General features: G+C 53.3%; 1 protein-coding gene across 1 annotated transcript; it reads right to left on the bottom strand.

The window, feature by feature from the left end:
• On the bottom strand, positions 1-27757 carry PIK3R5 (phosphoinositide-3-kinase regulatory subunit 5). The gene is made up of 18 exons (XM_074160042.1): positions 27661-27757; positions 18874-18974; positions 16729-16797; positions 15815-15953; positions 13287-13356; positions 11149-11323; positions 10474-10627; positions 9855-9938; positions 7420-8176; positions 7172-7325; positions 6862-6987; positions 6488-6613; positions 5259-5352; positions 3578-3654; positions 2951-3044; positions 1403-1485; positions 1070-1179; positions 1-142 (listed from the first exon to the last, which is right to left on the bottom strand). The coding sequence occupies exons 1-18, from the start codon at positions 27755-27757 to the stop codon at positions 1-3; spliced, it is 2652 nt and encodes an 883-aa protein (XP_074016143.1).

Genomic DNA, 27757 nt, shown 5'->3' with positions numbered 1-27757 from the left:
CTATGGAAGTGCTCCACTGAAGGTGGCAATGGGTAAACACAGGAGAGAATGAAACTCAGAGGAGTCCTGGGGAGGCAAAGAGGACCTTCTCAGTGCAAAGAGATCGCTGTCCCTGGGTTTGTAGCACACAGAGATCTCACACCTGCAGGGGAACAAAAAGAAACCAAGATTAAGTAAGGTGTGTGGCTGAAAATCACGGTCCTCGGGTGCAGCAGAAATACCTGCAAACAAACAGGAATCAGTCTTTAATAGGACTGGAGTTTGAGTGCTGAGAGCTCAGGTCTTTAAGCTGGCTCAAACTGGGACCTAGAGCAGACATCCATCAAGAGTAATTTCTGAAACTCATTAGGGAAAAAGAGAATCCCCCCAGTCTTGGGGAGAGGGAAGTAGCTCCTTTTCCATTTTGTGCATTGAACTCTCCCACCAGCCCCTTGAGTTGCACAACAAACAGTTAAGTAAAATGCTGCTCTTTAGGGTTATTTAAGAAATAATATCCTAAATCTTTTCGCATTGGAGGCAGCATAATCTTGCAGAGTTCTGCTTTCTCTGAGGGAGAAATTGAAATGTTTGCACATTTTTAAGACCTGTGGATCAACTGGTTAGATCTCTTTGTGCTCATGGAAGTATGTTGTCTACAGTGAGTTTTCAAATCACCTGGGGAGCCAGTCCTGGGGACATGACTGATGGATGAAGAGCCAATGAACAGAATTCTTGCTCTACCCCAGTCTCTCCCATGAAGGTCATGGGTCCCTTCTGCAATGGGTATGCCAAAGGTGGTGGAGAACCCAAATGAGGTTTAGAAGTTGAAGGCTCTGACTGGGGACAACCCTTTAGACTGTGGAAGTCATGAAGCTTAACTACTGCTGGGATCTGAGTAGGACCACCCATCCCACCTGAGCTCAGCTGCACTGCAGAGCTTAGAGCTATGTGACCCAGCTTGGGCATCTGGCAGAGATCCACAATGGTGCTCAGGACCTTGTCCCTCCGTTGGCCACCCCAGCTTCACGGACAAGTCCTCACACACAGGATGCACCATCCCAGGAGCAGTTGGCCACGCTGCAGTTCCTACCTGGTTACACTCTGCAGGATCTTCTGCTCATCCTGGTCCAGGCACACAGCGAAGGAGGACTGGAGACCGATAATCTGGACCTTGTCTACTTTTATCTGGGACACGCTGATCTGCTGATAGAAGAAGAGTCCGAGTAAGGGAGCTGCCAGGTTCAGCGCGTTATCCCTGTGCAGGGAAGGGGACCAGGGGAGCTGGGCACCCCCCTAAGGCAGGCCTGGTGGCCAACAGCAAACCGATCCCCCAAGGACCTACTGTCTGCTGCCCTGCTTCCCTCCCAGCTGAGTCAGGCTGACATCCTGTCTCCAAATGTAAAAGCACCATGTTTTGAGTTACCTGATTGAAACTTTTTTTGGATTTGGAATTTTGCCGTTTGACCACCTCCGTCATGGTCAAGTTGAGACACTCTGTCTTTGAGGCTGTAACAAAAGAAAACTGTTATCACCTGGGGCTTCTGGGCTGCTGGTAGGAACCTAAGTGGTCCCTCCACCCCTCAAAGCATCCCAGAGACAGCGGTTCTCAGCAGGACCCCACTGTGAAGGGAAGTACGATACAGTTCTAGCTTTCCTTCCCCAATGATTTCCTTTCCCCTACACAGAAAGAAAGCAATCATAGAGACAGAGGTAAACTTCTGAATCATTTCCAGCTGCTTTCCAAACGTAGCAGCAAAGGGCATTTAACTGTCTTAGGACCTAAAAAGGAGAAGACCCATTGCCCCACCATCATGAGGAAATTCTAGATCCCCCAGCATGGCCTTTCCTGCAGTCCACCCGGAGATGCTTTTTTGTATCTGGAATTACAGTGACATCCTGTGGTCAAACTGCTGAGTGTGAAAACCAAGGGAGACAATCAAGGGGACCAGGTTTTCTTGGAAGGAAGAAATTCATGAAGCAGAAGCTTCTCCCCAACGTGGAACCGAGGACACTCCCTGAACCAAACCCACAGTGCTGGCAGCACAAGCGAAGCTCCTGAACTAGCCCAGAAACACCCAAATGCATAGAGGTGGTGAGAAATTAAATCCTGCTAGGCTTTTTTCAGGGTTGTTTGCATGGGTTTCATGGATGCGCTGGGAACAGGAGGGACAGAGGTTTAGGTTGAGCTGTGTGGGGCACATAGGAGCTGTCTCCTATTTGGTAGATCACCCATTTGCTGCGACTACTCTGCTCACAAACCACACATCTGCCAAGACACAACACACACAAGGAAAGAGGAACTAAAAAAACCCCTCTGTTTACTCAGAACTGGGTGTCTGACTGCCAAAACAGCAGCTTTAAACAAGAATGAACAGGTATTGCCTCTAAATACGCACACAGACTAAAAGTCTTGCTGCTTTTAAAAGGCTCAAAGCCTTATTAATACCCCATCGGAAACTTGATTAGAAAAAAAGTTATGAAGCAAAGCCATGTGGCTGGCAGCTATCTCTGAGCTGCAGGAAGGAAACAGGGCTGAAGCATCAGCTGGGCGAGAGCCTGCTGAAAGCTGCTGTGGGTGGCAGGACCCCTCCCTTGGTCCTACTTAATTTAACAACAGTTCTACCCGTCTCTCCTTCCCCTTATTAAACCAGTGCGGTTCTGGAAAGCACCACTTCTCCAGTGACCATCCTGCTGTTTGGAGCGTCCCAGCCCTATCCCTCATGGACATCCCATTTCCTGGCTGGAAGCTTTAGGACAACAGGAAATCAAATGCCCTTCGTCCCTGATGTGGTGCTAAGGGCAGCCAAGGACTACAGCAAGCCCCAGGGAACCCCAGGCACCTTCCTATCTATCTTCTCCTCCATGTACACATCCCTGCTTTGCTCCAGCTAGAAGATCCACACCATCCTCTTGCTCCACCAGTCCCTCCCGTTGCTCCCCACAAAAAGCCACAAAGACCACCTCTACCCACCAAGTTCTTCATACTTCTTGCAGGCTTTGCTAAGGTTGACAGATGTGCAGACCTTCTCAACGTCGTTCCAGTGACTTCTTCCACTGACGGCTGTCTGCAGAGACCCAAGCAAAGCCCATGAGATGCCACGCTCCAGGCTGATGGTACCCTGCCTCCCACCCCTAACCATCTGGCTGGACTAGCTCAGATCTGGATTTACCTGGAGCTGCACAGACAAAGTTTGAGTAGACATTAAAAATCATTTAACCTTGGATTTACAAAAATTGCCCGGGCTTAAGACTAAATAACTGCAGAGGGACCAACACAACAAGAGGATTGCTGTGACCAGCAGAAGATCGCTCCCTGGAGGCCAAGTCCACCAGTGTAAAGTGGCACCCAGGACATCTCCAGTCTATGGAAACTGGCTGCACATCCCCTATTTTACTGGGCTGAACAGGAGTGGAAAACCACCCCTAATTAGCCAGTAAGTAGACAATTAGCTTGAGTTTGGCTCATCTGGGCTTGGATTTGGGCTCCTCCAGCACACGGTCAGCGTTTGCCTCTCTCACCCCCCAGCAGAGACATGTTTGCCTGGCACCAAAGTGTTTTTCTGCCCCGTTTGTCTTCGTGCAATTCCCGTGCGCTCACCTTGCTGTAGGCGATCTGTAGTGTTAGTGGGATTGCCTCCCTGTCTCCATCTATGCCCAGCCTTTTGCTGCCTGGACCTGCACAAAACAAGGAGTAAACGTCACACGGTGGCCTTTTATCCCCATTCTTCAGCCGGCGACCGATACGGCAGCGTGCTCCATACCTACAGAAAGGGGGCGGGGGGGGGGAAATGGTTTGCTGAACGCAGCTGCCGAGCAAAAAAGGCAAAAAGAAAAGGTGGCTTAAAAAGCTGCCAGAAAGCAATTAATCCAGTGCAGAAATTTCAACACAAAGGACAACAAGCAGCTCTGCAGAACTGAAAGGGGTGCTGGCTAAGCCGGTGCAGAGGGGTCAGCGCTCCAGGGAAAACACAAAGCAATAAAAGGCCGCGTTGCTAACCCGGCTCCTGTTTTTCCGGGCGTGTTTGTGCCCACATTAAATTAGCCTTGAAATACTGTGCCCAACACTTTAACTTTCCCCCACCCTCCACCCCTCAAGGATAATTTTTTGCAGATGTGAAGTGGTGTGCTGCCAGACAACCCAAGGGAAAAAAAAAGTTAAAAAGAAAAAATAAAAATCAAAGTCAGAAAGGATTGGTGGTTTCAGGAGTTACTGGGAAGAGGTCTTGGCCAAGCCTGTATTTTGGGGGAGTGGGGTGGCGACACTTCACATGAAGGATATTTTACGAGCTCTGTTTAGAAAGACAAGGCGAGATCACAGAAAAGCAATTGGTTAAAAAAAATAAAACACGTGTTTAAGTGCAGTGTTGTTGGTTGGCCATGAGATGTCTCTGTGAGCTGCACCGCACCGGACCGCGGTATCCAGAAGAGCTGGAGAGCATGCTGCAGGCAGATGCTTCTGCCATTGCTTCTTGTCTCTGCTCATTTTAGGAATTCCTAGTGTAAGCACTGAATGATCTCCCTTGCAGGAAGGCTACAAGCACGTGCATGAACCTTGCTTTGCCCAGTAAACTTAAGAAAACATAAGCAGCCTTCCAATACCTAAAGGGGTCCTGCAGGAGAGGTGGGGAGGGACTCTTGATCAGGAAGGGGAGCCATAGGACGAGAGGAATGGTTTTAAATTGAAAGAGGGGAGATTGAGATGAGATCTGGGGAAGAACTTCTTTGCTGTGAGGATGGTGAGAGCCTGGCCCAGGTTGCCCAGAGAAGCTGTGGCTGCCCCATCCCTGGAGGGGTTCAAGGCCAGGTTGGATGGGGCTTGGAGCAACCCGGTCTGGTGGGAGGTGTCCCTGCCCAGGGCAGGGGGTGGCACTGGATGGGCTTTAAGGTCCCTTCAAGCCTGCACCATTCTATAAGGTTTTTTTATAAATGACACTCCTGGACAAAGCACAAACAACAGAAAGCAGCGAAAAGGAAAAGATGAAGAGCGGCACTTGGCCAGGTGCTGATGAGAGGAAGGAAATGGGCTTGAAGCTGTTTCATTGCAAATATGTTTTAGAGTTAACAGCAGTAAAAACAAGACGTTGCCACAGCTTTGCTCCTGAAAAGGAATGCGAGAATCATGATGCCTCATTTCCAAATTTGTGAAAAGATGTCTGGATCTTTGCTCAGGATGCAGCCTGGGCTCTGACACCTCTTCCAGCCCACGGTCCCTCCAGCCCCTCTGTCCAGGTTTGCAGACCCCCACCCCCAGGGCTGTGGGTGCAGAAGTAGCTACAGACCTGATGCTTTGATGGCCCGCGTAGCCGCTGAGTGGCCCAGCTCGAGGGAGTGGATAAAGACTTCGGTCATCTTTTCTCCCCCAATGAAGGTGAGCTGCCAAGGGGAGAGGAGAGGAGAGGAGACATGGTGGTGAGGAGACTCAGCCCACACCAGGCAACATTCATCCCTCTCAATCCTTTCTATGGAAAACAGGTCAGTTTGGGAAAATCCTCTCACATTTTCAAAATACACCTTTTGACCACCGCCTCGGGTGACACTTGTCATTAGCTGTAGTTCAGGGATCTCATCAATGTTTATCAATATCTAAAGGGTAAGTGTCAAGAGGATGTGGCCAGGCTCTTCTCAGTGGTTCCCGGTGACAGGACAAGGGGCAACAGGCACAAGCTGGAACACGGGAAGTTCCATCTCAACATGTGGAAAAACTTCCCTAGTGTGAGGGTGCCAGAGCCCTGGAACCCCCACAGAGGTGGTGGAGTCTCCTTCTCTGGAGACATTCAAACCCTGCCTGGACATGTTCCTGTGCAACCTGCTCTGGTTCACCCTGCTCTGGCAGGGGGTGGGACTGGATGATCTCCAGAGGTCCCTTCCGTCCCCATATCATTCTGTGATTCTGTGATACTTCCGACTGTTCTAACAGACCACCAGCAAGTAAAACAACCCCAAAACCTAATTTTCATTTAAAGAAAATTCCCCAACCCACTAGAAAGAAAACACACGATGAGCCTGATGTCTGAGCATCACTCTGGGCGACACAAATCCCACTAACAGCAGTGGCTCTGCTCACTGCAGCCTGTCCCATGCCACCGCACCAAAGCGGCCATTGCCGCCATGAGTTCAGCCTTCCCCACCACCTCTGCCCCGTGCACACAGCAGGACATGGAAAATTGGCTTCACGGAGGGGCTTAGTTTGGAAAGCAGAGCACTGGAGGGGTTTCCAGTGACATGAATAACCTGTCAGCACTGACAGGAGCCGCTTTGTGTCATGGGAAATGGTATTTGGATGGAAAACCACTTGTGTGACTTAAGGATCGTCTGGGCAAGGACCTGCATGATCTCAGTCCTTGAGCCAGGAGCTTTGGTGGGCACCTGGGGACCAAGTTCTGCCCCACCAGCATGTGATGGGTGTGCCATACCCCCACCGCTTCACAGGCAGGTCCTGAGCTGGTGGCACAGGCAGAAGACCCCCCATTTTCCCCACAACAAGACAGGGCTGAGCCCTTTCCCCTACCTCTGTCTGGTAGAGCTGGAGCAGGACAGGGCGTGTGGCAAAGCGGCAGTAGTAGAGGATCATGTCGGCCAGGATGGGCAACTGCTCCTGAGAGTCCTCCTGGGGCTCAGCCTCCGGCTTGGCAGACTGCAATGAGAGAAGTCACAAGCCTGATGGGGTACATGGTACCCACAGTTCGGCGCCAAGAACTGCCCATCCCACCCCGCTGGGGATGGAAACCCTCCTCCTGACCATCCATCTCTATCCCAGGTCCACGTAGCCCAACCTGCTGTACAGGATTGTGATGGCTCAGTGGTAAGCAGAAGCTCTCTGCTCAGCTGCCTTGCACCTCGGGTAAACGGGACACCATGCCCTACCAGCTGGCATGCACATACCTGACACAGGACGTCCATGGGCAGGTTCATCAACCCAAGAACATTGCGCTCGTACCATGGGTCCAACATGCCAATGTAGTGGGAGATGTCGTTGGTGCTGCTCTCCTTCCCAGCCAAGGTGGGGTCCTGAAACCGGACAGACAGGAGTCACACCATGGGTCCCCCCAGGCTCCTCACCCCACGATAGTAGCTGGTGGAGGAGACACCAATGCTCCCCTCAGCCTGCACTGCCAGCCTCCTCGCACACCACTCTTGGGGCCAAGCAGAGCACTGGTGGCACCGTGAGCTCCACAGTGAACAGGACACCTACCGCCTGTGCCGAGGCCCGGAGCTGCGGGTCCCCCAGGGATGGGGAGGGATGCATCAGTGGGGCTGATGGAGACAAACAGCTCCTCTTCACGGGGACGTAGAAGAACTGCAGCTTGAAGTACCTTGTCAGTGAGGGGCAGGTGCTCTCCTTGAGCCTAGAAGGTAGGAGAGGGCTGGGTAAGCCAAGCCCTCTGGCATATCCCAGCAGGGCCAGGTCCCCCAGCCAGGTCCCCTAACCCACCGGCTCACCTGAGGTTGCTGTAGGCTCGGGCCACCTTCCCCGAGATGCGGTCGGAGCCGAAGACCACAACGCGCAGGGTGGCCACCTTAGCGTCCTCATCATAACTGAGGAAGGGCCGTCGGTGGAGGCTGAGGTGCCGCGGGGCCAGCAGGGCTGGCAGCCGCTGGCTCAGGACGTGCTGCGGCAGGGAGTGAGCGCGCCGGGAGCGCGCCGGGATGCGGTGCTTGGCCTGGGGTGCACACAGGCTCTCAGCCCGGCGCAGGGGCAGCGGGAGAGAGCCCGTGTCCGGGCAGTCCTTCAGGTCCCTCCTCAAGACCAGCTGGCTCTTGCTCTTGAACAGTTTGTAGATCTTGTTGGTCAGCGTGTGTCTGTATTTGTGGTGGGTCTTCTCTACCTTCAGCTCTGGCCTCCCCACCATGTCCAGGGAGCTCTCGTCACTGTCCTCCGCATACCCGCTGTCCATGCAGTCCTTCAGGCTGGAGACAAACGACTTCAGGGACTTTCTGGAGACCACCGTCAGCTCCGAGATGGAGTCCTTGGAGGTGGTGAAGAGGGACACTCGCGAGGGCTTAGAACCCTCCTCCGACAGCGCTGAGTACACAGAGTCTTTGGAAATGGCACTGATGGGGGAAAGCAGCGAGTCCCGCTCGGGGGAACAGCCATCGGTTTCCACCTCCTCCTCCTCCTCTTCGTCCTCCTCCTCGTTCTCCGAGGCCATGGGCTCAACAACACTGCACTCTTTGCTGAGGACATCATTGAGGATATCTGAAAGGCAACCAGAGGGAAACTGTGTCTGTCACGGGCTTCAACACAACCACTGGAAACGTGATGACTCCAGACAATGACACTACTAGAGCCTGGCCAACGTTCTCTTTGATCCTGCACAGTTTCAAACAAGGAGCTGAAAACCTCCTACTGAACATTTTCAGATTTCCATACGGCACTCAGATGCAATGCAAAACAAAATGTGTTTCTCTCCCTGAGGTCACATTCTGTTTGGGTTCTCGAAAGGCAAACACCAGTTGGGGTTTTGCTTCCTTCCTACACAGATTTCACAATGTGGTCACGTCCGATTCAGGTTTAACTGGAGGGCAGGAGGAAAGCAAGGTATTTGGCTAATCAGACCCCAAATCGCCCCACTGTGGGTGGCCTCCCAGCAAGACTGGACTCACTGCAAAGCTCTGGTCCAGCTTGCTGGGGCCAGCAAGCAACAAACACTAAACCTTCACGGGAACAGAAAAGGTCTTCCAGGAATGGGGAAGCTGAAGAGACCAGCTCAGCAGAAGGAGAAGCCACCACTTCCCCTGCAAAACTGCTGTGGCTGGGCCGAGAGCACGGCAAAGGCAACAGGTCCTTGGCCATCCCTGCTGAGGGTGGGGAAAAAGCTGCAGTGTCCGAGGAGGTCTCAGCCCCACAAAGCCCTGACATCTCAGTTTGGTCAGGCTTTTCCAGCAACAATTATTTCCAGGGCATGAGCAAGGTTTATTCCTTGCAGAGGACCCTTCTATCAAACAAGGTCTCTATCCTGCCAGCATCCCTATGGACTCTGGTGCGACAAACCTCTTCCAGTATAATGCAAGGCGAAACTTTGCCCAGGAGATGAAGTTCTGCATCATTTTTCTCTTGGCAACGTGTTCTGGGGCCACCAGTGTCTTCTGCCCACTGCCTGGACAAGGGTTTTGCTTGGGATCACAGCAGGCGTTATGTTCGAGCTGACACCCATGTCCCCTCCCATCCAGGGGACACTGGCACCCACTGCATTATCTCTCCCATCATCACCAACAATTTCATTGAATCATAGAATGGTTTGGGTTGGAAAGGACCTTAAAGATCGTTCAGTCTCACCCCCCTGTCCTGGGCAGGGACACCTCCCACCAGACCAAGTTGCTCAAAGCTCCGTCCAACCTGGCCTTGAACCCCTCCAGGAATGGGGCAGCCACAGCTTCTCTGGGCAACCTGGGCCAGGGTCTCACCACCCTCACAGCAAAGAAGTTCTTCCCCAGATCTCAGCTCAATCTCCCCTCTTTCAGTTTAAAACCATTACCCTCCCTGATCACGAGTCCCTCCCCAGCTTTCCTGGAACCCCTTTAGGGACTGGAAGGGGCTCTAAGGTCTCCCCGGAGCCTTCTCTTCTCCAGGCTGAACCCCCCCAACTCTCTCAGCCTGTCCTCACAGCAGAGGGGCTCCAGCCCTCCCAGCATCTCCGTGGCCTCCTCTGGACCTGTTCCAACAGGTCCATGTCCTTCTGATGTTGGGGGCTCCAAAGCTGGATGCTTTTTTTTTTTTTGTTACCAGCTCCTTCAGGCTCTGGCCACAGTCTGTACCACATGCCCAGCTGCATGTGTCAGCGCCAGGGGAGTTGAAATGCTGCTCAGCCCACCCTGCAATGGGGAGCACAGGCTTTGGTGTCACTAGGAGGGATGGGGGACCCCCCTCCACTTACCAAAGTTATCCTGGTCCCAGCTGTAAGTGTAGCAGCGAGCGGCAGGGATGGGGATGGTGTGGAGCTTGCGGGGCTGAGCCTCACCTGGGAAGAGAGGAGGGAGTGGAATTAGTTTGCAGGGAACCCCCATAGCGCTCCCCACAGCTCTCCCGGCTGGTGGGAGATGCCACCCACCCCATGCACATGTTTTGGGCAGCCCTGGCCATGCAGAGCGCTGATGCTGCTGTCATTATCCCTGTGAAGTCCCATGCAGTTGGGACGAGAGGACATTCCACACCTCTAAGAGCCATCAGCCGTCACAGCTGCCATCGGCTTCCGATTCAACGTTTTCATCTCACCCAAAAAGGCTGCAGAACTACTTTTTTTTTTTTTTTTTTTCTTTTTCTGTTTTAATGGAAGATGAGAAACAATTTCTGGCTCATCATGTAGCTATGAAATAGAACCTGGGTCGGTGTTTTGTTCTGTTGTAGCTGTTTTTGTGCGAGGTTGGAACTTTGCAAAAGAGGGTTTTGCTCTTCCAAGGGCTGGCTCCCAGCACCCGCGGGGGAGCTCCTCACCTGGGCAGAGCCTGAGCTGGCAGAAAACCCTGGAGGAAAGAGGGGCCTGGGGAGTTCCTCACCCGTGATGGCAGGAAAGGAGGCAGCCCCGGCGATGTCCCGCAGCACAGAGTGCAGCCGCTCCCGGGCCAGGACGGGGTCGCTGCTGGCGGCTGCGACCTCCTGCGCGTCAGCGGCGCTGGCGTAGATCTCCGAGAGCTCCTCCAGCGTCTTGGACTGGGGGAGCAGAGGCAAGAGGAGAGATGGAGGTCTTTAGGGAAGGTCACTAACCACCATTAGGCAAATCTCTCTCCCTCCTCTACCTCCTACCCCCTTCCCTTCAAGTCCCCCCAGAACTTCTGCAAAGAGAAGAAAATGTGTTTGACCACACCTAAGGGGTTTTCTTCAGCAGTTTTCACCTTCCCCAACACCAAAGCAAAGTGTTTATCTGGTTAAACAAACACTTCTGCTGCATTTCAAATCCAGAGGCTCCCCCTCTCTCCGCTTAAGGATGGGGAAAGGAGTAAAAGGGTAAAAGGCGAGTTAACCCCACCACCACATTTCACAAAACAGAAGCGTGGACCTCAGGTCTAACATGAGAAAAAGGGAAATATGTGTATTTCTCCTGCAAGAACTATTATGAAAACTTTTTTTTGTCAATCAAATATTATTTTGGTCAGGAAATCCACCAGCCACCTGCATGAAACTGCTCCCAACAGCATCATGGCCTCACCGAAGTTGAAGCTCTCTGAGCCTACCTTCAGGAGGTGGTGCAGGCTCTCCAGGTCACAGCGGGTGCCGAAGTTGGCCTGGTAGAGGTGCTCGAGGAGCAGGATGAGCGTGGCGTGCTGTGGCTGCTCGCTGGCACTCAGCTTCTCAGCGATGGAGAGGAACTCGCTCTGCACCTCAGAGCGGTTGAGCAGCAGCACCGTCCTGGGGACAAGGGGACAGCAGTTAGGCTGGGCATCCAGGCTTGGATGGTGGTGGCACATGAAACTCTGGGACAAATTGCCCCTCAACTCTGATCTGGGGAGACACCCCCCCAGTGCTGCATCCAGCTCTGGGGCCAACAACATCAGAAGGACATGGACCTGTTGGAGCGGGGCCAGAGGAGGCCACAAAGGTGCTCCAAGGGCTGAAGCCCCTCTGCTGTGAGGACAGGCTGAGAGAGTTGGGGGGGTTCAGCCTGGAGAAGAGAAGGCTCTGGGGAGACCTCACTCTGAGGGTGTTGAGACCCTGGCCCAGGTTGCCCAGAGAAGCTGTGGCTGCCCCATCCCTGGAGGGGTTCAAGGCCAGGTTGGAGGGGGCTTGGAGCAACCTGGTCTGGTGGGAGGTGTCCCTGCCCAGGGCAGGGGGGTGGACTAGATGATCTTTTAAGGTCTCTTCCAACCCAAACCATTCTATGATTATATGACATTCACGCTAGATGGCAGTGTCCTCTCGTGTCAGTCACATCTTGAGAGTCTCGGGGCTATGCAGGGGGGCCAGACCCACGCTGCTTGTGCCAGCCGCGGGAAGGGAGCACATAAGGGATGAGCATACTCCATCCAGCTCCTTGGCACCATTCTTGACACCATCTCTCCTGTCACATCTGCATTATCACCAGCCCAATAATTGTTCAATCAACCCCAGGCAGGGCTCCAGCCCAGCATCCACTTGTCCTAACTGAACATCCAGCACATGCAACGAAGTGGGGGGTAGGAAATTAGAGTGGTCCCCAAAACATCTTCCCCCTGCAAGATGCAGGTCAGAGCATCACCTCTGGGCTTGAAGGAGAAGAGCCACACCCTTCAGCTGCATTTTTGCTGTGGACCACAACATGACCCCATATTGGGCACCCTTAAGATTCGGCTGGGCAGGGTGCTGGGCCATGTTGTCTAGACCGTACTTTTGCCAAGAAAGGTTGGACCAGATGATCCTTCCAACTGATATTCTATGATTCTATGGATATCCACAGGCTTTCAATTCCCAAACCTGTAGCCCAGAGAGCATGTGCTTCCATTCCTAGAGAGCAGTCCACCTCTGAGCAAAGATGTCTCTGAATTAAGGATGTGCTCTGTTGTGCTTGGGTCTAGAAAGCTCAGCAATGGGCACAAGCTTTCAATAAACCCAAGGTTCAGCTTGTGTACAGCTTTGTGCCAAGTTTTTGGGGCTTTTTATGCAAATATAGCCATCTTGCTGTAAGTCACCAGTGGTAGCACTTGCACCAGTATAAATAACCCTGTAGAGCAGCAGAGCTGTACTGGGAAAGCAACACAGCAGCACCAGCGCAGCTGGGTGGGATTCGGGTGCAGGTCCAGAGCTGCAGGGCATCGGTGGACAGGTCAAAACAGCAGCGGAGCCCTCCTGCACGGAGCGTCTGTGCACTAAGGACTGTCCCTGCGGCTGGCACCGCAGCCAGGAAGGGCACACACCACCTGGGCTCATTTTCCTATTTACAAATGAGGTGCCCTGGCAGGAGGAAAGGCTCAGCCCTTGAACACGGTGCAAAGTCTGGCTGCGCTCAGAGCTGCAAGGTTTTCAGTGATTGTTGCACTGGGACAGACTCGCTTCTGACCCCCTTCAGGGTGGTGGTTCCCAAACCAAGTGTCTCCTGGCTGTTCTCCAACGTGCGCCAAGACCTGTGGAGGAGGCTTTGCCTTCCCTGGCTGCTTTCACCCAGATCTGCAGCCCTGCAGCGAGCAGGGCTGTGGGACAACCCACACGGGGAGCCCACAGACAGTGACACCGCTTTCCTTGTCCCTCCCTGCAGCTCAGCCCAGCTCTCCAGCTCTTCTCCCCAGCACCCACCGCTTACACCTTTGAGATGCTGCTCACTGCAGCCCCCCAGTGAGAGACCATGCGGATGCTACAGGGTGGCACCAGCTGTGCCCACCACCAGGGTGGCTACACTTACACGGTGGAGCTCTGGTAGTTCTTCACAGGCAGCCCCTGCTCCGTCCTCACCAGCCTCTGGAAGGAGATCCCTGGGGGAGAGAGAGAGCAGAGGACATGAGACACGGCCCCACTGCAGACCACTCTGCCTCAGGAGCATGGTGACTTTGTCTCCTGATGTGGTGCTGACCTGGCCGACCCGCTGCCTGGAGCGGCTATGGTGGCACCAAAACTGCTCATGGCGATAAGGCACAGCCGCCACGTAAGGGGACCAGTGCAGGAGCGAGGGACCTCTGGGGTGTAAAGGGTAAAAGCCCAGAGCAATGGGGTAAAAGCCCAGAGCAATGGAAAAGCAACCGAAGGAGGGGACAGGAGAGCTGCTGATGTGGGATGTGAATTGCACAGATGACATTTAGCAGCTTCTGCCACTTGCTTTAGCCCCCCAGGCCCTGGATCTTGCCAATGGACAGCAGGTCACTGCCACCTTCCCTCCTGCAGAGATGGAGCCCAGGCTGGTCCCAGCAGAAAAGAGGCTGGCGTGGGCACCCCATGTCCCTGGATGCCTCCCTGGGATTGCCCCCAGGGTGCCACCGGGAACCCCAACCAGGTGACATCAGATGGACCTGTACTGGCAACAGCAAAGCCCGTGTCACCCCCAAGCAGCCAGACTGGGGGTACATCTTGAGAAAGATCTTATGGCGTCAAGATCCAGCACCCTTATCACTGCGGGCAGCCACGTCCCAACCCCAGCTGCTGCTCGGCAGCCCAGGAGCAGCACCCACGGGGGGACCCAGCACCCACAGGCACCTCATGTTGATCCACACAGGCCCCTTGAGGGGGCATCAGCTCCAGTTTGCAGATAAAAGCCATCGCATTCTTGGCAAATATTAACAGCAGCTTGTTCTCAGTTAATATTTACCCTCATCTCAATAAAAAGCTTTTGCTTCAGCCTCGCGGCAGGTCACAAAGGCCGTGCCACAAGCCTTAAAGGTCCTGGCCAGCTTACCAGCAGAGGACACGTTTTTGCTGTTCTTGGCTCCAGTTGGGGGACAGCACTGGGCTTCCCAGCCCCAGCATCTCCTACACGACATCTTTTGGTGGGGTGGGGGAATCTCATGTGCTTGTAGGAGGGGAAAATCTTTCGGACCAAAGTCCCCAGCTCACACAGCCTCCGGCACTGGTGATGGTGGTGATGGCACAGGAGCAGGATGTAGCAAAACAACAGCCCCCCCACCTCCAGCACTGGGGCTTTCCCAGTGGTCTGCAAAACACGGCCTGACCGGGGTCACGGCAATAAGTGACCGGGAAGGAGCTGGGGAAGTCCACGGCTGCAGCAGCGTGGGATCAGCATCCCTATGTCTGTGCTGGCCCTGCAGCTTGGAGCTGGAGGATGGACACAGGACAATAGCCCGGCCAGACCTTGCCTGGTGGCCATGGCCATTTATACTGGTGGAGCCTTGAGCTGGGAGTAAATCAGCCAGTCCAGGGCCAACACTGCAGAGAGGTTTGGGGTTTTTTTAAATCTTTTTGTTCCTTTGAAAGCATCTTTCATCCCATCTGTACCTACAGGCTCCCATCTCTGCAGGATGTTGCTGCCGTGACAGAGACCCTGCGTTTCATGTCCCCATCAGGGGTCCCCAAAGCAGGTGCCTGGTTTGAGGACGTGGGGAAGCACCTCCAGCCTCAGCCACAGCCCATGTCCAAGGCCTCCCAAGTCCTGCTCAGAGCCAGCCTTGCTGCCATGGCCCCGCGCTGGATTAAACAAGGGCTGAAATCTGCTCTGTGTGATAACTGCTCTCCATAAGCCACCAAAAGACGGGGAAATTAGGAGAAAAGGGCCTTTTAGAAATAATTGGAAAAGCTGCTCCATTGGGAACAACAGGACATCTATGAGGAGTCCTTAATTAAGAGGAGCGCTGCTGCTGCTGATAGATGTGCCCAAAGCCGTATCACAAGGTAGTGTCTCGGCTGTAAAGAAAGAGCCAGGGAGTCCCTCAGCCCTATGGAAATCTCCACGCAAGGGCAGGCTCGAAGGCTCCAGCCACCTTCATGCCAATGAATGGACCCACTGTTATCACCCCACCGAGCATCTCCTCAAACAAAGCCCAGGGCTGGGCGGGAGCAGCCAGCACGTGCTTTGCCATGGAAAAGACCCACCAGACTGAAAGGCAGCCAGGAAATAGTTACACATTTCGCTAATTCACACTGGTCCGGAGCTGAGTGAGAGTCCCTAGGATGCTCCCACCACCTTGCACGCAAGGCAGCCACCAAAAACCCAACCCTGCCCTGCTCCTCCGGAGGAATCTGGTCTCACCCTGTGCTGGACCACCAGGGAAAATCATCCAGAGGATAGAGGGCAGAAGTCCTCACCTCCTGGAAAAGCTGAGGTTTGGGATGAACAAGGTAAATGTGGACACCACGCTCAAGGGATTCATGGAGCAAGTGGGGTACAAGACAGCAACACCAGGAGAGCCTCGGGAAGAAGCACGGGGTGGTCAATTTTTGGGGAAGCAGCAGGGGCACACCCCAGGGCAGGGGGGGACCGCTCACCGGGGGCCTTGAGCTCGTCGCTGATGAAGGTGAGCAGCTCACGGAAGATGTCGCAGTAGGGCACAGGCCAGGTGAGGAAGCTGTGGTAGATGCTGGCGGCTTTCAGGAGCAGGTCAGAGCCTGGTGGGAAGTGGGGAGCCTGCAGGGGATGGGGAGACAGGGTTAGAAAGGGAGAAAGGACACAGACCTCGAGTGCTGCATAAAAACTCGAGGGTTTTAGGCTGGAAGTGGGAGGAGGAGAAGCGGATCGGAGCAGAGGTTCACCCTGTGACACCCTGTCCTCTCCCAGGGAAGGGTCAAAGCATCCCCACTGGGCACAGCTCCGAGAAAGCTTCATCCGCTCTGCACCTTCCCAACCTCCCGGCTGCGGCTCACGTGCCAAAGCCTATATATAAATTTCTTTTTAACAGCCACAGGTCCATACAGATGAATCGCATTACAGCCTGTGCTTTTGCAAGATCTGGCAGCAATGATTTCCTTGGGATAATGATGCATTGTGCTAATAATAATAATAATAAAAAAAGTATTTCCTGTGAAGGCTCCACTCCTTTTCATTAGCGTTGCCTATATGTTTTGCACAAGTATAAAGGGTAATGAAAAAAATTTGCCTTTCTGCACACAGATATTGTCCGTCTCCCTTTCTCATTAGCCCATCTTTAAATCAAAAGCTTAAAAATCACCGAAGCTCATTTTTTTCATCTCTCAGCTTGTGCAATGGTTGCCTAGTTTTGATCCCTGTAGATTCATACAGGATCTTTTGGGTTTTTTTTTTTTTTTTTTTTCGAGAGGAATTGATCAAAGCAGACCATGGCATTTCAGATGAAAGCCACCCCGATTTGGGTGACTGTCCCGCGGGACCCCCGTGCCTCCCCACGGGCTGGGACCACGCTACGAGCAGCAGCCTTCGGACTTACATACAGGACCGCATAGTAGAAGAGCAGAGCCAGGGGGGGTACGAGATCGTAGTCACACTTCTCCTGCACCTGTGGGGAACAGCCCGAGGGCAGAAGGATGAGCTGGTGGTGCTCACCATGAGCCATTACCGAAAAGCATCCTTGGAGGTGTTGGGATACTCCCCGACAGCACAGCCAAGCACCCAACCCACACCATCACATCGCCATCCCCAGCAGATTCCCTTGTCTCTGTGGGAAAATAACCCCTAAAGCCCCACACCGATGGGACAGGCAGATCAGCACAGACTGCGGCTCTGCCTTTACCCTCGAGATTTGACCAAGCTCCCAGCCCTCCGATGCTCCTGATCCTTGCGGGGTTGCATCAAATGCTATGAAAGGGGCTCAAAGCAGGCCGTTCGGAGAGCCGAGCAGACAGCCCAGCCCCTGCAAGTGGCTTCCAAAGCTCAGCAGCACCAGGCAAACCATGGATTTTTGTCCCAGCCCTTGCCGGTGAAGAGCCAGCAGAATTGTTTCACTGAGGGACGTAGTGACGGCTCAAGGATATGCTTGCAGACACTCTCCCCTTGTTCCCAGGCACAGCACAAAGGGCAACAAACGCTTACGCAAACCCTAATGTAATAAAATGCTGTCTGCGACTACATCAACTCCAGCCATTAAAAAATAATAATAAACGGATTAAACCAAATCGTGCTAATCTTAACTGGTATCAGCTCCGCAGTCTGGCAGCCAGAGAGCCTTTCTTGCCCCCAAAAATGAAAGGCAGCATTTACCCCATCACATGAATCCCAGCGTTGCGGGTTTAGGAAACGCATCACGGTTTCCTGCCACATCAAGGGATTCCTCCAAGGTCTTCCCAGCCACAGCCTGAGCCAACCCTGCTCAACTGATGATGCCTCGAGCTTCTCCAGCACATGATGGGACCGCGGCAGGTCGATACCATCAGCCCCGTGACCTTTTCACCTCCCCACTGTGCTTAGCCTGACTGCTGCTACGCCCTGTGAACCCTGCATGGTCCCCAGCGTCCCAGCTCTACTCCTGGCCCCGCAGGAAGCCTGCCAGAGCTGTGGCAAGGTTTCCACCAAAACCAACAGGAAATCTTCAATTTGCTCTGATTTGGACTAGCAGCTCCCCAGAGCAGCTAGTAAGCTGGGACGGTCTGGGGAAGGCTGGCTCCATCCGCGCAGCCCTACAACCCCGTGTCCTGGTTTGAGCGACACAGGACTAATTTCTTTTCTAATGCCTGGGAGAACTGCACTTTTAGAAGACTCCAGTGTCTGAATTTGTAAAAATATTTACTTTATAGCCAGCCATGGCATGTGGGTTTCAAGGTCTCAGTGTTTCCAAGCTCCCCAGGTGCAGGGATGAGGAGGAGCGAGACCCGGGCACTTGACCCAAGCTGCCAACAGGGTTATTTCATACCATGATTGTCACATTCAATATAAATTAGAGAGTTTGCTGAGGAGTTCTCTCTCTCCCTTGGTGGCTGCCACCCCTAGAACTCCTTGCCCCAGTGCCAGAGCCCTGAGACCCTTCCCTTCCTCCAGAAGCCGCAGCGCTCGCAGTGATCCACGTTGGTTGTCCCTGCTGGGAGTGCACGGCTTCTGCTGATGGAATGGGCTGGGGGTCAATATTGGGTCTTTAGTGTTATTAATGTTAATTGTCTAGTCTTATTCTATTAAATCTGCTTATATTTCAGCCCTCAGGTTTCCTTGTTTTTCCTGATTCCCCTTCTTGGGTGGGCAGGGGTCATCGGGTGATAGATTAATTATCTAAACGACAATAAATTGTTGTGGGTTCCTCAAACTGTAAAATCCAGGCTGCTCCTGCACGGCACTGAGCATCACTTTGGGAAATCAAACCGCTTCCCCGTGGATCTGCGCGGCTGCCTGAAGAGCAGGTATTGGAGCTGGGGCTTTCCCTTGCAGTTCCCGTGTGCTAAAAGCTGGCAGGACACACACGGCTGTCCCACCAGCGTTTCGGACCTGCCCGCCCAGCATCACTCATGTCCAAGCTCCAGTGCTCCAGCAATACCTTACCACAACCCAAAAATCATCCACCAAGCTCTGCAAAACTCCACCCAGGGCAAGTCCCAGAGCTGATGCCACCTCAAAACCCACAGATCCCCCCTGGCAGCCCCTGACTCACCTCTTTGGCCTTGCCAAGGATCTTCTCCACCAGGATGAGGTAGTTGCCAGCATCTCGGCTCACCAGCTCCTGCAGGCTCCAGCAGTTGAGGCACAGCCCGGCTGCGGGGGAGACAGAGCCACCATCACTCACAGCCCCCTCCAAGGTCACAGGAGGGACCAACAATGGGAAAGGGTCAGGATGAAGGTGTTCACCGCCCGTGTCAGATCACGGCAGAGGAAAAAAACCTTGCTCCTTCCTTCTGGACAGATCTGATCTCACCAAATGGTGCTTATCTCAGCGGCATCGCTTCGTACCCCAGCGCCTTCGTGCTCACGCAGCCTGGGTTGGATGCCTCTTCCCCAGGAGGCTGGGAAACACCCTCGTATGGGCTGCTGAGGCTGGAGGGATGCGCGTGGCATGGCTGGATGCCCACCTTCATTCTGCCCAAGCACAGAAAACCCACCGCTACGTGCCCCCCAGCCCTGCCACCCCCAGGCTCAAATGCACCAGATGCTCTATGCCAACCATAAATTCCCTCAAATGCTGCAAAATTCAGCTCCCTGCCAGGAACATGTCCAACATCCTCCAGCTGCATCGCACCTGAGGGGAGATGCTGCAACCCCCTGACCAGTTTCCCCACCACATCAGCATCGTGGCAGTCAGACCTCACATCAGCATCGTTGTTAAGCCTGCCCAGCATTTATTCCATCTCTTAGCACCTTCAAACTTTCATTAAATGTACCAAAACCCCACCAGAAGATTACCCAGATGCTGAGAGAATTGCTGTGCAAAGGGATGGAGGGTCCTTCACCCTGTTTGATTGAAACCCACCCCCCCCAGCCTCCATCCCCAGACATCTGCCTCTTGCTGCTGGGACCCCACCGGTGACAATGGTCCAAGGTGTTTCCCGAGGCCATGGTTTTTCTCAGCGGTCAGGGCCACCTCCCAGATGGTCGTAGAGGAAATGACCCATGCGAAGGCTGCCGGGCGCCTCCATTCATCCCAGCCCAGCATCCCAGGGGAGGAGGCGGCACTCTCCGGCTCCAGACCTGTAGACCAAGGCAGCAGCAGCACCTCCTCCTCCTCTTTCTCCTCTTCCTCCTCCTCCCCAAGGACCCAGGCAATGCACACAGCCCCATGGAGAAAACTTATGGGGAAATTTCAAGCAAACAGCCTAGCAAATAACCGAGGAGGGTCCACATTTGCATCTCCCCCATCCCACATGACCATGGATTTTTTCCTGGGAGCGGACACAGTGCAGACACAGCCCGGTCACAGCCCATGGCACGGTGCAGGGCGTGCTGGCATCAGGGCTCTTCCAAGCTCGTTCCAAAAGGAAAACCAAGAGAAACAGAGCATCTCTCACTGCAGGGAAGTGGGGCTAATGATCAGAGAGGAGAAATAAACATAAATCCAGCCGCTCTTCACTCACGCGGTCTATTAAGTGTCACAGAAACATAACAAACACCAACCCATGCGTGTTGGCTGTCGCGCTGGAGCTAACAAGGAAGAAACAATGCCGTGAGCTGGCAAGGGGACAGCGGTATTCATCACACATCTACAGGTCATGCTGTCTGTCCCTCAAACGCTACTCCCAGCTGCAGAAGCTACAAATTCATCAAACATAAAGGCATGTAAATGCCATTAAAATACCTTTACACACCTTGTAGGTGTTAAACAAGATTAATTTAAACCAGGGGAGAGGTCTGCTGCGGCCCAACTGGGGGAAGGACGAGGCCAAGACAAGCAAAACAGTGCTAAGGTTGTAAAAACAGCCTTCACTTGTCCCTCCCCGTGGACAGGCGCTCGCTCACCAGGACACGCTATTTCTGTGGCTTTATGCCTAGCTTGTATCTGAATTACCAGGGCAGGAGCCTTCCCCCATAGGAAACCCCTCCCCTTCACTGCCATGCAACTTTTTACTTTCAATGAATCAACATTTTCCAGCAGAGAAAGATCCCGCTGGAAAGTTTCCAAGGAGCTCAGATAACTCGCTGTTAACGACAGTACCAATTCTTAATTTGCTACTGGTACTCCCGGCATCTCGCTGGGTTTGATGACACCCAGAGCACAACCTCAGATGGTGATATCTTGCCAGTGAAGGCATAGCCACAGTGACACGGTAATTCAGTGATGCTCCACTTTTCCTTTGAGCCACTTCCATAAACCATAGAATCATAGAATGGTTTGGGTTGAAAGGGACTTTAAAGACCACCTAGTTCCAAGTCCCTGCCCTGGGCAGGGACACCTCCCACTAGACCAGGTTGCTCAAAGCCCCGTCCAACCTGGTCAAAGCCACGGCTCTGTCTAGGAGGTCTTGGGCAAATTGCTCAAATAAATCAATATTGTACCAGAGCACAGCGCCCTCCGGGGAAAGCTCCAGCACCTGCGAGACAAACAAGAAAGCAACTGGCCCAGCAGAAGCGGTCAGCGCTGCTGGGAGCTTTGCTGACCTTGGCAAGAAGCAGCTGGGCTCACGTGCTTTGAAACAACCCAACGTGCTTCAGCTGGGAGGATTACTTCTCCCATACTCTTCTCCCAAGGAACAGGCGATAGGACAAGAGGAAATGGCATCAAGTTGTGCCAGGGGAGGTTTAGATTGGAAATTAGGAAAAATTTCTTTGCTGAAAGGGTTGTCAAGCCTTGGAAGAGGCTGCCCAGGGCAGTGGTGGAGTCCCCATCACTGGAGGGATTTAAAAGATGTGGCACTGAGGGACATGGGTTAGTGGTGGACTTGGCAGTGCTGGGTTAATGGTTGGACTCGATGACCTTAGAGGTCTCTTCCAAGCAGAACAATTCTATGAATCTATGATTATTTCACCCAAGAGAGCCCAGCCCCGCTGCAGCTGCCCGGGGGGAAGCCTGGCCGTGGGGAGCAGGATTTGGGAGAGCAGCGGAGCTGAGCTCCACTGGGGAGCATCGCCGGGCGAGGAGAACGCTGCTTCCTGCGCCAGCGTAACCGCAAATACAAATAGCCCAGCGAGACGCAGGCTCTTTTTCCTTCCTCTCACTTCTAGCGAGGGAGGAGGAAACTGCGGTGGCAGCGGCTCTCTGCCTTATTCTGTGTGAATGGGGCAGAGGGAGAGGCGCTGGGCTGCAGCCCCGGGGAGGAGCTGGGGCAAAGCCACTGGGAAGGGGCTGGGGGGACAGGCAGGGAGTGGGGACAAGGGCAGGGCTCAAGGGAAGTGTCTTACAAATACCATTTAGACCCATTTTTGGGTCTTCTACAGGAACCGTGAGCTGAAGCACAAGGATGCAGCTAGGTATATTTGAATAAGATCGCTATAATCAGAATTTCTGTTTAACTCCAAGCACTGGGATTCCCCTGGGATGCAGCCACACAGTGCTGCGAGGCAAGAGGCTGCCAGGGGCTGGGCTCCTAAATTTGGCAAAGCAGCATTCACCAAAGTCACACCAAAACCGCTGCATCCTTGCTAAAAATAGTCTCAAGCACAAAATGCAGTTTGGAAACCCTGGACACAATAAACAAAGACTACGCGGCAAAGTGCTGGTGATACCACCAGGCATCTGTCAGGACAGGGGATCCAAACCTGGGTAGGAATTCCCTTCCCTCTGCCCACAGTTCGGATCAGGAGCATCCACTTTCCAACCACTGGAAGCAAAATTAGTCCCTGAAGCCATATTCCCTGTTATCCAAACTAAAAAAGTTATTTGGGCATGGAGGGTGATGCTCCTTGTGTGCACAGGTCAGGAATAAAAGCCTCCAGTGACATTAAAAGCACCTCTTCATCCCTCTGCAGATGTCCTGCGTCCACCTGGGATACAGCTGGGTGCTACGGTAGCACACGGGGGCTTTTATGAACTGCAGAGCAGCACTTGGTTTGTTCCCAGGCTGGGGAAAAGCTGCAGCCTGGTGAGAAACTCAGTCCCAAAAGTTGTATTTGCAGCCTCCTCTGTCTCAGCGTGCCCGAGCAGATGGTCTGCTGCTGGCTTGGTGTGACAGCAAATCATGCCACCACACCAGGACAGGCCACAAATTGCAGGTACAACTTGGGAGCAGCGTTTTACACCAAGGCAGAGCAGCACAGAGCACAAAGCCCAAACTGGGTGCGTTCCCCTGGGCCCAGGTTTGCTCAGAACAAGCAGCATCAGACCACGCCGGGCACCCTCCCCTGTGCCGGGGTGGACCAGGGTGGGGTGTGCACTGAGGGCAAGCAGAAAGCTTGAACCAGGCTTTCTCTTGGACTTTGCACTTGCTCTTTCGTTGCCCAAAAAAAGCATTTCTCACTACGAGATGCAAAGGAGACCCCAGATCTGTGGGGATTGCGCAGCTCAGGGATGCCCTGGGGTGTCCCCCCAGGCGAGCGCAGGGATGCTCCCCGTCATCACTGCAAGCAGGAGCTGTGCTCCCCATTACTGCCTCTCTACCAAGTTGTGCAAATGCTGGAAAGTCCTGTGTTGGTGGGAAAACACTTCCCCTCGCTCAGCTAAGCCCATAGCAAGGCCAGGATGGCAGAGCTCAGGCAGGTGCCTCTTGGCTGACAGAAGCAATAAATAAAATCACACACACAAAGTGCTCAACACCTTAAAGGAGAGTGGTCCCCAGGGTGAGCTCTGGCCCTAGAGGTGTCAAGATGCACCTTGTGCAGGCAACACAAACCAAGATTTCACCTTTCATCCCCTAAATCCAATGAGTTTGTCCCAAAAGCCACCAGAGACCTCCCAGGAGGGCAGCAGGAAGTTTCACGGCTAAAAAGGTGCTTACACCCACCCTGCCCTCATGCTCATCCGTCCGGTTTTGCTCCACTGGAACAGCGACCCAGCGCTATTCATTTTTTCTTTATACACAGAGAATGAGTCAGATTTATCTGCCAGCAGCACAGGCAACCGAGGACATATCGTGGTCCCATCCCAGTTGGGGGATGCTGGGGCTGTGCTTATCCCAGCACCCTACGCAGCGCGCTCGGACCGAGCCCAACGTGATGCAGACCCAAAGAAAAAGCTCCCTTTGGGGGAGCAAAACCCCCAGCAAAGCCTCCGGGCAGGGACCTGAGACCCTCGCGCTCGGAGCACGCTCTCGCTTTGATCGCTATCGGCCTCGGCGAAGATGCCAGCAGTGTGCCGGGAGCCGGGCGGCCGCAGCCCCGTGGGCGGCCTCGGAAGGATGAGGCTTCGCGATTTCTTTTCTGAGAAGTGCACCGAGACGCCCTCCCTCCCTGCCTCCGTCCCTCCCTCCCAGAGCAGCTCCTTCCTGACCCCAGTGGTTGACATTTCCCCTCCACCGCTCTTCACAGGGGGCAACCGTCAAGTCGGAAAAAAAAAAAACCAAAACACCAAAAAAAAAAAAAGAAATAAAGCAGAAATACCACATGCCCAAGCTGCCTTCGCCCACGGTGCCCGGGCTGGGCATCAGCTCCCAGTGCTGTCAGAAGTGACACAGCTGGAGGGGTGAAAAGGAGATGTCTCCATTTCCTCCCTCCCCCAGACCCACTCCCACAACTTCCACCATGCCCTCACCAGAATAAGGTGGTTTCCTCCAAGGGACTGCCCAGAGGAAGGGCCAACTCGCAGCCGTTCGGAAACTGAGGGGTTGGAGGTGCCCAAAGCACAGGTGCCCAAAGCAAGAGTCCTGCATCCCTCGGGATGCATCCTGCACCACGCAGAGTCCAACCCGCAGCTCCTATTTCCAAGTCGAGGCCCCTGAGCAGGGCACAGCGGCACCTCACAGGGCTGGAGCCACCTCTGGTGCTTCCACTCAGCCTGGGCAGTCATCTCCACAACAAAACCCACCACAAGCCTGGAGAAGCTGGTTCAAAGGTTGACATTTGACAGGCTTAGTACCCAGCACACCTTAATTCTGCACTTGGAGCTGGAAGTATTTCAGACACTGCATTTCGCTACTTGGTGACTAAGCTGGAGGATCCCCACACCAGACTCCTGTTCATTCCCCGTGAGGGTATTTAAATGACTGCAACTGAGCAGGATCTTAAGCTTCTCTTCATTAGAACTGAGCAGATTGAACTCCCTGGGCACCCCGTGAGATGTATCATCGAACACTACAACATTCCTCTCCTTCTCCAGCCCACCAATGGCCTCCATCTATCCTCCCTCACCAGCATCCTTCACCTCCTCTGGCTCATGTGGGGCCCCGCAGCAGAGACACAATAGCTTCTTCCGACCCCCGGGGCCTTTCAGACACTGGGCTGCCCTAGAGCCTTCTCCAGCAGCTCTCCATCCACCACCATCCACCAACCCTTCTTGCACCTCTGACTCCCCAGGATGGCATCCCCGGCCCCACCAGCACCCAGACCCAAGCTCAGCGCTCTCCTTCACCAAAGGCTCCCTGTTTCTCTGTTCACCAGCAAGAAATAAAGTATTTTTCTTCCTTCAGCACACTGTGATTTGACTATCATCTCTCCAGCAACACGGAGGAAAGCAAATAGGCTGTGCTCTCAAGAGGGTCTCCACGAGGAAAAGGTCATTCTTTTCCAGCACTTTTCTAACAGTTTGGGGTTTTTTTTTTGTGAGTCAGACACAAATAATTTTAATCTGGTTCCTCTAATGAACACTGCAGTTCAGGAAAGATTTTCTGTTTATACCCCAACAGGCTCATCCCGGGTATAAATCTCTGATGGCCACTCACACTTCTCCTCTTTGCTGACTTCACAAACCTCAGCTCGTCAGTCACTTACGCGGGGGGGAAACAACGCATCGGAAGCGATTACTCACCTACTCTGGAGCAACCTCCTGTAAAATTATCATGTAAAAATAAAGCAGTAAATAATTTAAAAATGAGCAAAACTCTAGCAAGGTCTCAGCCCCAAAAGCTGCAACGTGGTCCGTGTTATTTTGGTGTACGGAAATGGTAAAAAAGAGGGGAAAGCAAATAAATTGGGAAATAGAAGTGATATAAGAAGTTAAAAATGAGAAAGGAGAAGGCTATGGCACCGTGAAGAACAAGATGGAGGGATTCATTGACTACAGGAGGAACAGAGCCCTGTAAATAACAGCCTGGGTCTGACACAGGACAGCAATAATTCAACTGTTGCTTTTAACATGGGGAAGGCAGAAGAACGTGAGAACTTTTCTGCTCTATTTTTGAATGGAAATAGGATCCACTGTTAAGGGGTGTAGGTACATCTGTGCCTTACGATCTGTTTTCCCTACATCATACGTATTATTGCAATAATGAAATACTTCCTACTCCGACTGCAAGGGGGTAGGATGTGAAACAGCAGCTCTTCAAAGTGGGGCTGGAGATCCCCCAGGGAAGAGAACTACAGGCGTTGGCCAAGAAGCGCTGCCCCAGGGGCTGCCCAGAAGCGGTACCCAGGGGGGCACAGCAAAGCCATTTCCACCCCATCCACCAACGGCGGCGGAAACAGGGTTCGCTGGTCACGCTGAAGATTTTTTTGGCAGCGGCACAAATGCTTTTGATGAAAGGGAACTTTCTGATGTGTACAAGGCCCGAGATTCTCCCAGGAATGCCAGGTTGTTGTGCCAAACCCCACAAAAGCCACATGAAGAGGACTGGAAGCCAGCAGGCGGGGAGATCAGGGAAAATCATTAGGAATGAGGACTCGCTAGGCAGCACAGCTGCTTCCAGCAGAGCCCACCACCAGCTGACCCCTGCCCCATACAGTCTGGTCTTGGCTAATGAGCCGGAAAAATTACAAAGTCGTTTTTTAAAAGGCTACCCTAACACAAACACCAGCACTGAGGGGCTGGGATTAGAGATGGGCAGAGCTCGTGAGTGACACAGGAATTGATTAATTATAATTACAGGAAGAGGTGAGCTACGCGGCGCACAATGAGTTGCTTGGCGAGATGGACTCCTCGGGACACACACTGTAACGGTGCCAAACGCGAGGATGCGCTTCCAGGAACCAGGAATGTAGGTCACACTCCAGGAACTGTTTCCCAGAATGTGGGGGGACCAAAAGGATCCAGGAGCCCTGGTCAGCCCTGCGTGAAGCAGGACCCGTGGGGACGCCACAGCACGGGGAGCCAGCATCACTCCGGTGGGCATGAGGGATCGCTCCAGTGTGTGGCAGCAGGGAGGATTACCTCTGCATCTCTTTCTTGACTTACAGGTAAATGGAAAAAGCAGAGGGAGTTGAAAGAACCGTACAGACAAAAGAAAATCTGAATTTGACAGCCCCTCAAATTAACTTAATTTCTTTCATCTGCCAGAGGATTTGGGAGTGATTTAATTGCAGCCTACAAGTGTGAGTACGAGGAAGATAGGTCAAAATGACATTCAGAAATCACTACTTCTCATTGCTACTTTGCCCTCACCACCACCATCCCAGATCCCTTTGCAGCCCTCTGATCACAGTCACATCTTTATGGCCACCATGGTATCAGATCTAGGTTTAAATAAAGCTGATAACCGCATCTCCACACTCTTCTGACAATGCAGCAGAGATTACACCCATAGGTTCTAAGGGCTGCAGGCATGAAAGCAAAGACAAGGCTGATTACACAAAGGGGTCTTTTCTCATGCTGAATGAAGAAACCTCCTCCTTCCAGCTCATGCATGGACAACTGGCAAGATGCACAGCTTCTCTGCTGAGCTTTACCTATGTAAGACCTGACTTGCTCATCACCTTGGTACATCTCCTCGCACAACGAGAGGCTCAAGAAGACTGTCTAGGTTGGATCCCACCTCTAACTTTAGACATTGGAAGGGAGAAAAGGCCTCCAAGCCTCCAGGAGCACCAGCAGCTCTCCCATGCCCAGGTAGGTCAGAGGATCATGCAGAAACAGAAGAACACAAGAGTCTGACCCCATTGAGGCTGTCAGGCTCGTGGCCAATATGCTTGCGGTTAACAGGTCACCTACCAGCCCATCTGCTGGAGACAGCATCTCTGCTAAGCCCGTGTAGACATCTTTCCAGTGCGTGGTAGATTCTGTCCTCCGTGCACGTGGTGTGCTGCAT

The sequence above is a fragment of the Numenius arquata genome, chromosome 17 (genome assembly GCF_964106895.1).
Source record: "Numenius arquata chromosome 17, bNumArq3.hap1.1, whole genome shotgun sequence".
NCBI classification, from domain to species: domain Eukaryota; kingdom Metazoa; phylum Chordata; class Aves; order Charadriiformes; family Scolopacidae; genus Numenius; species Numenius arquata.
This window is presented reverse-complemented; position numbering and strand designations above follow the sequence as displayed.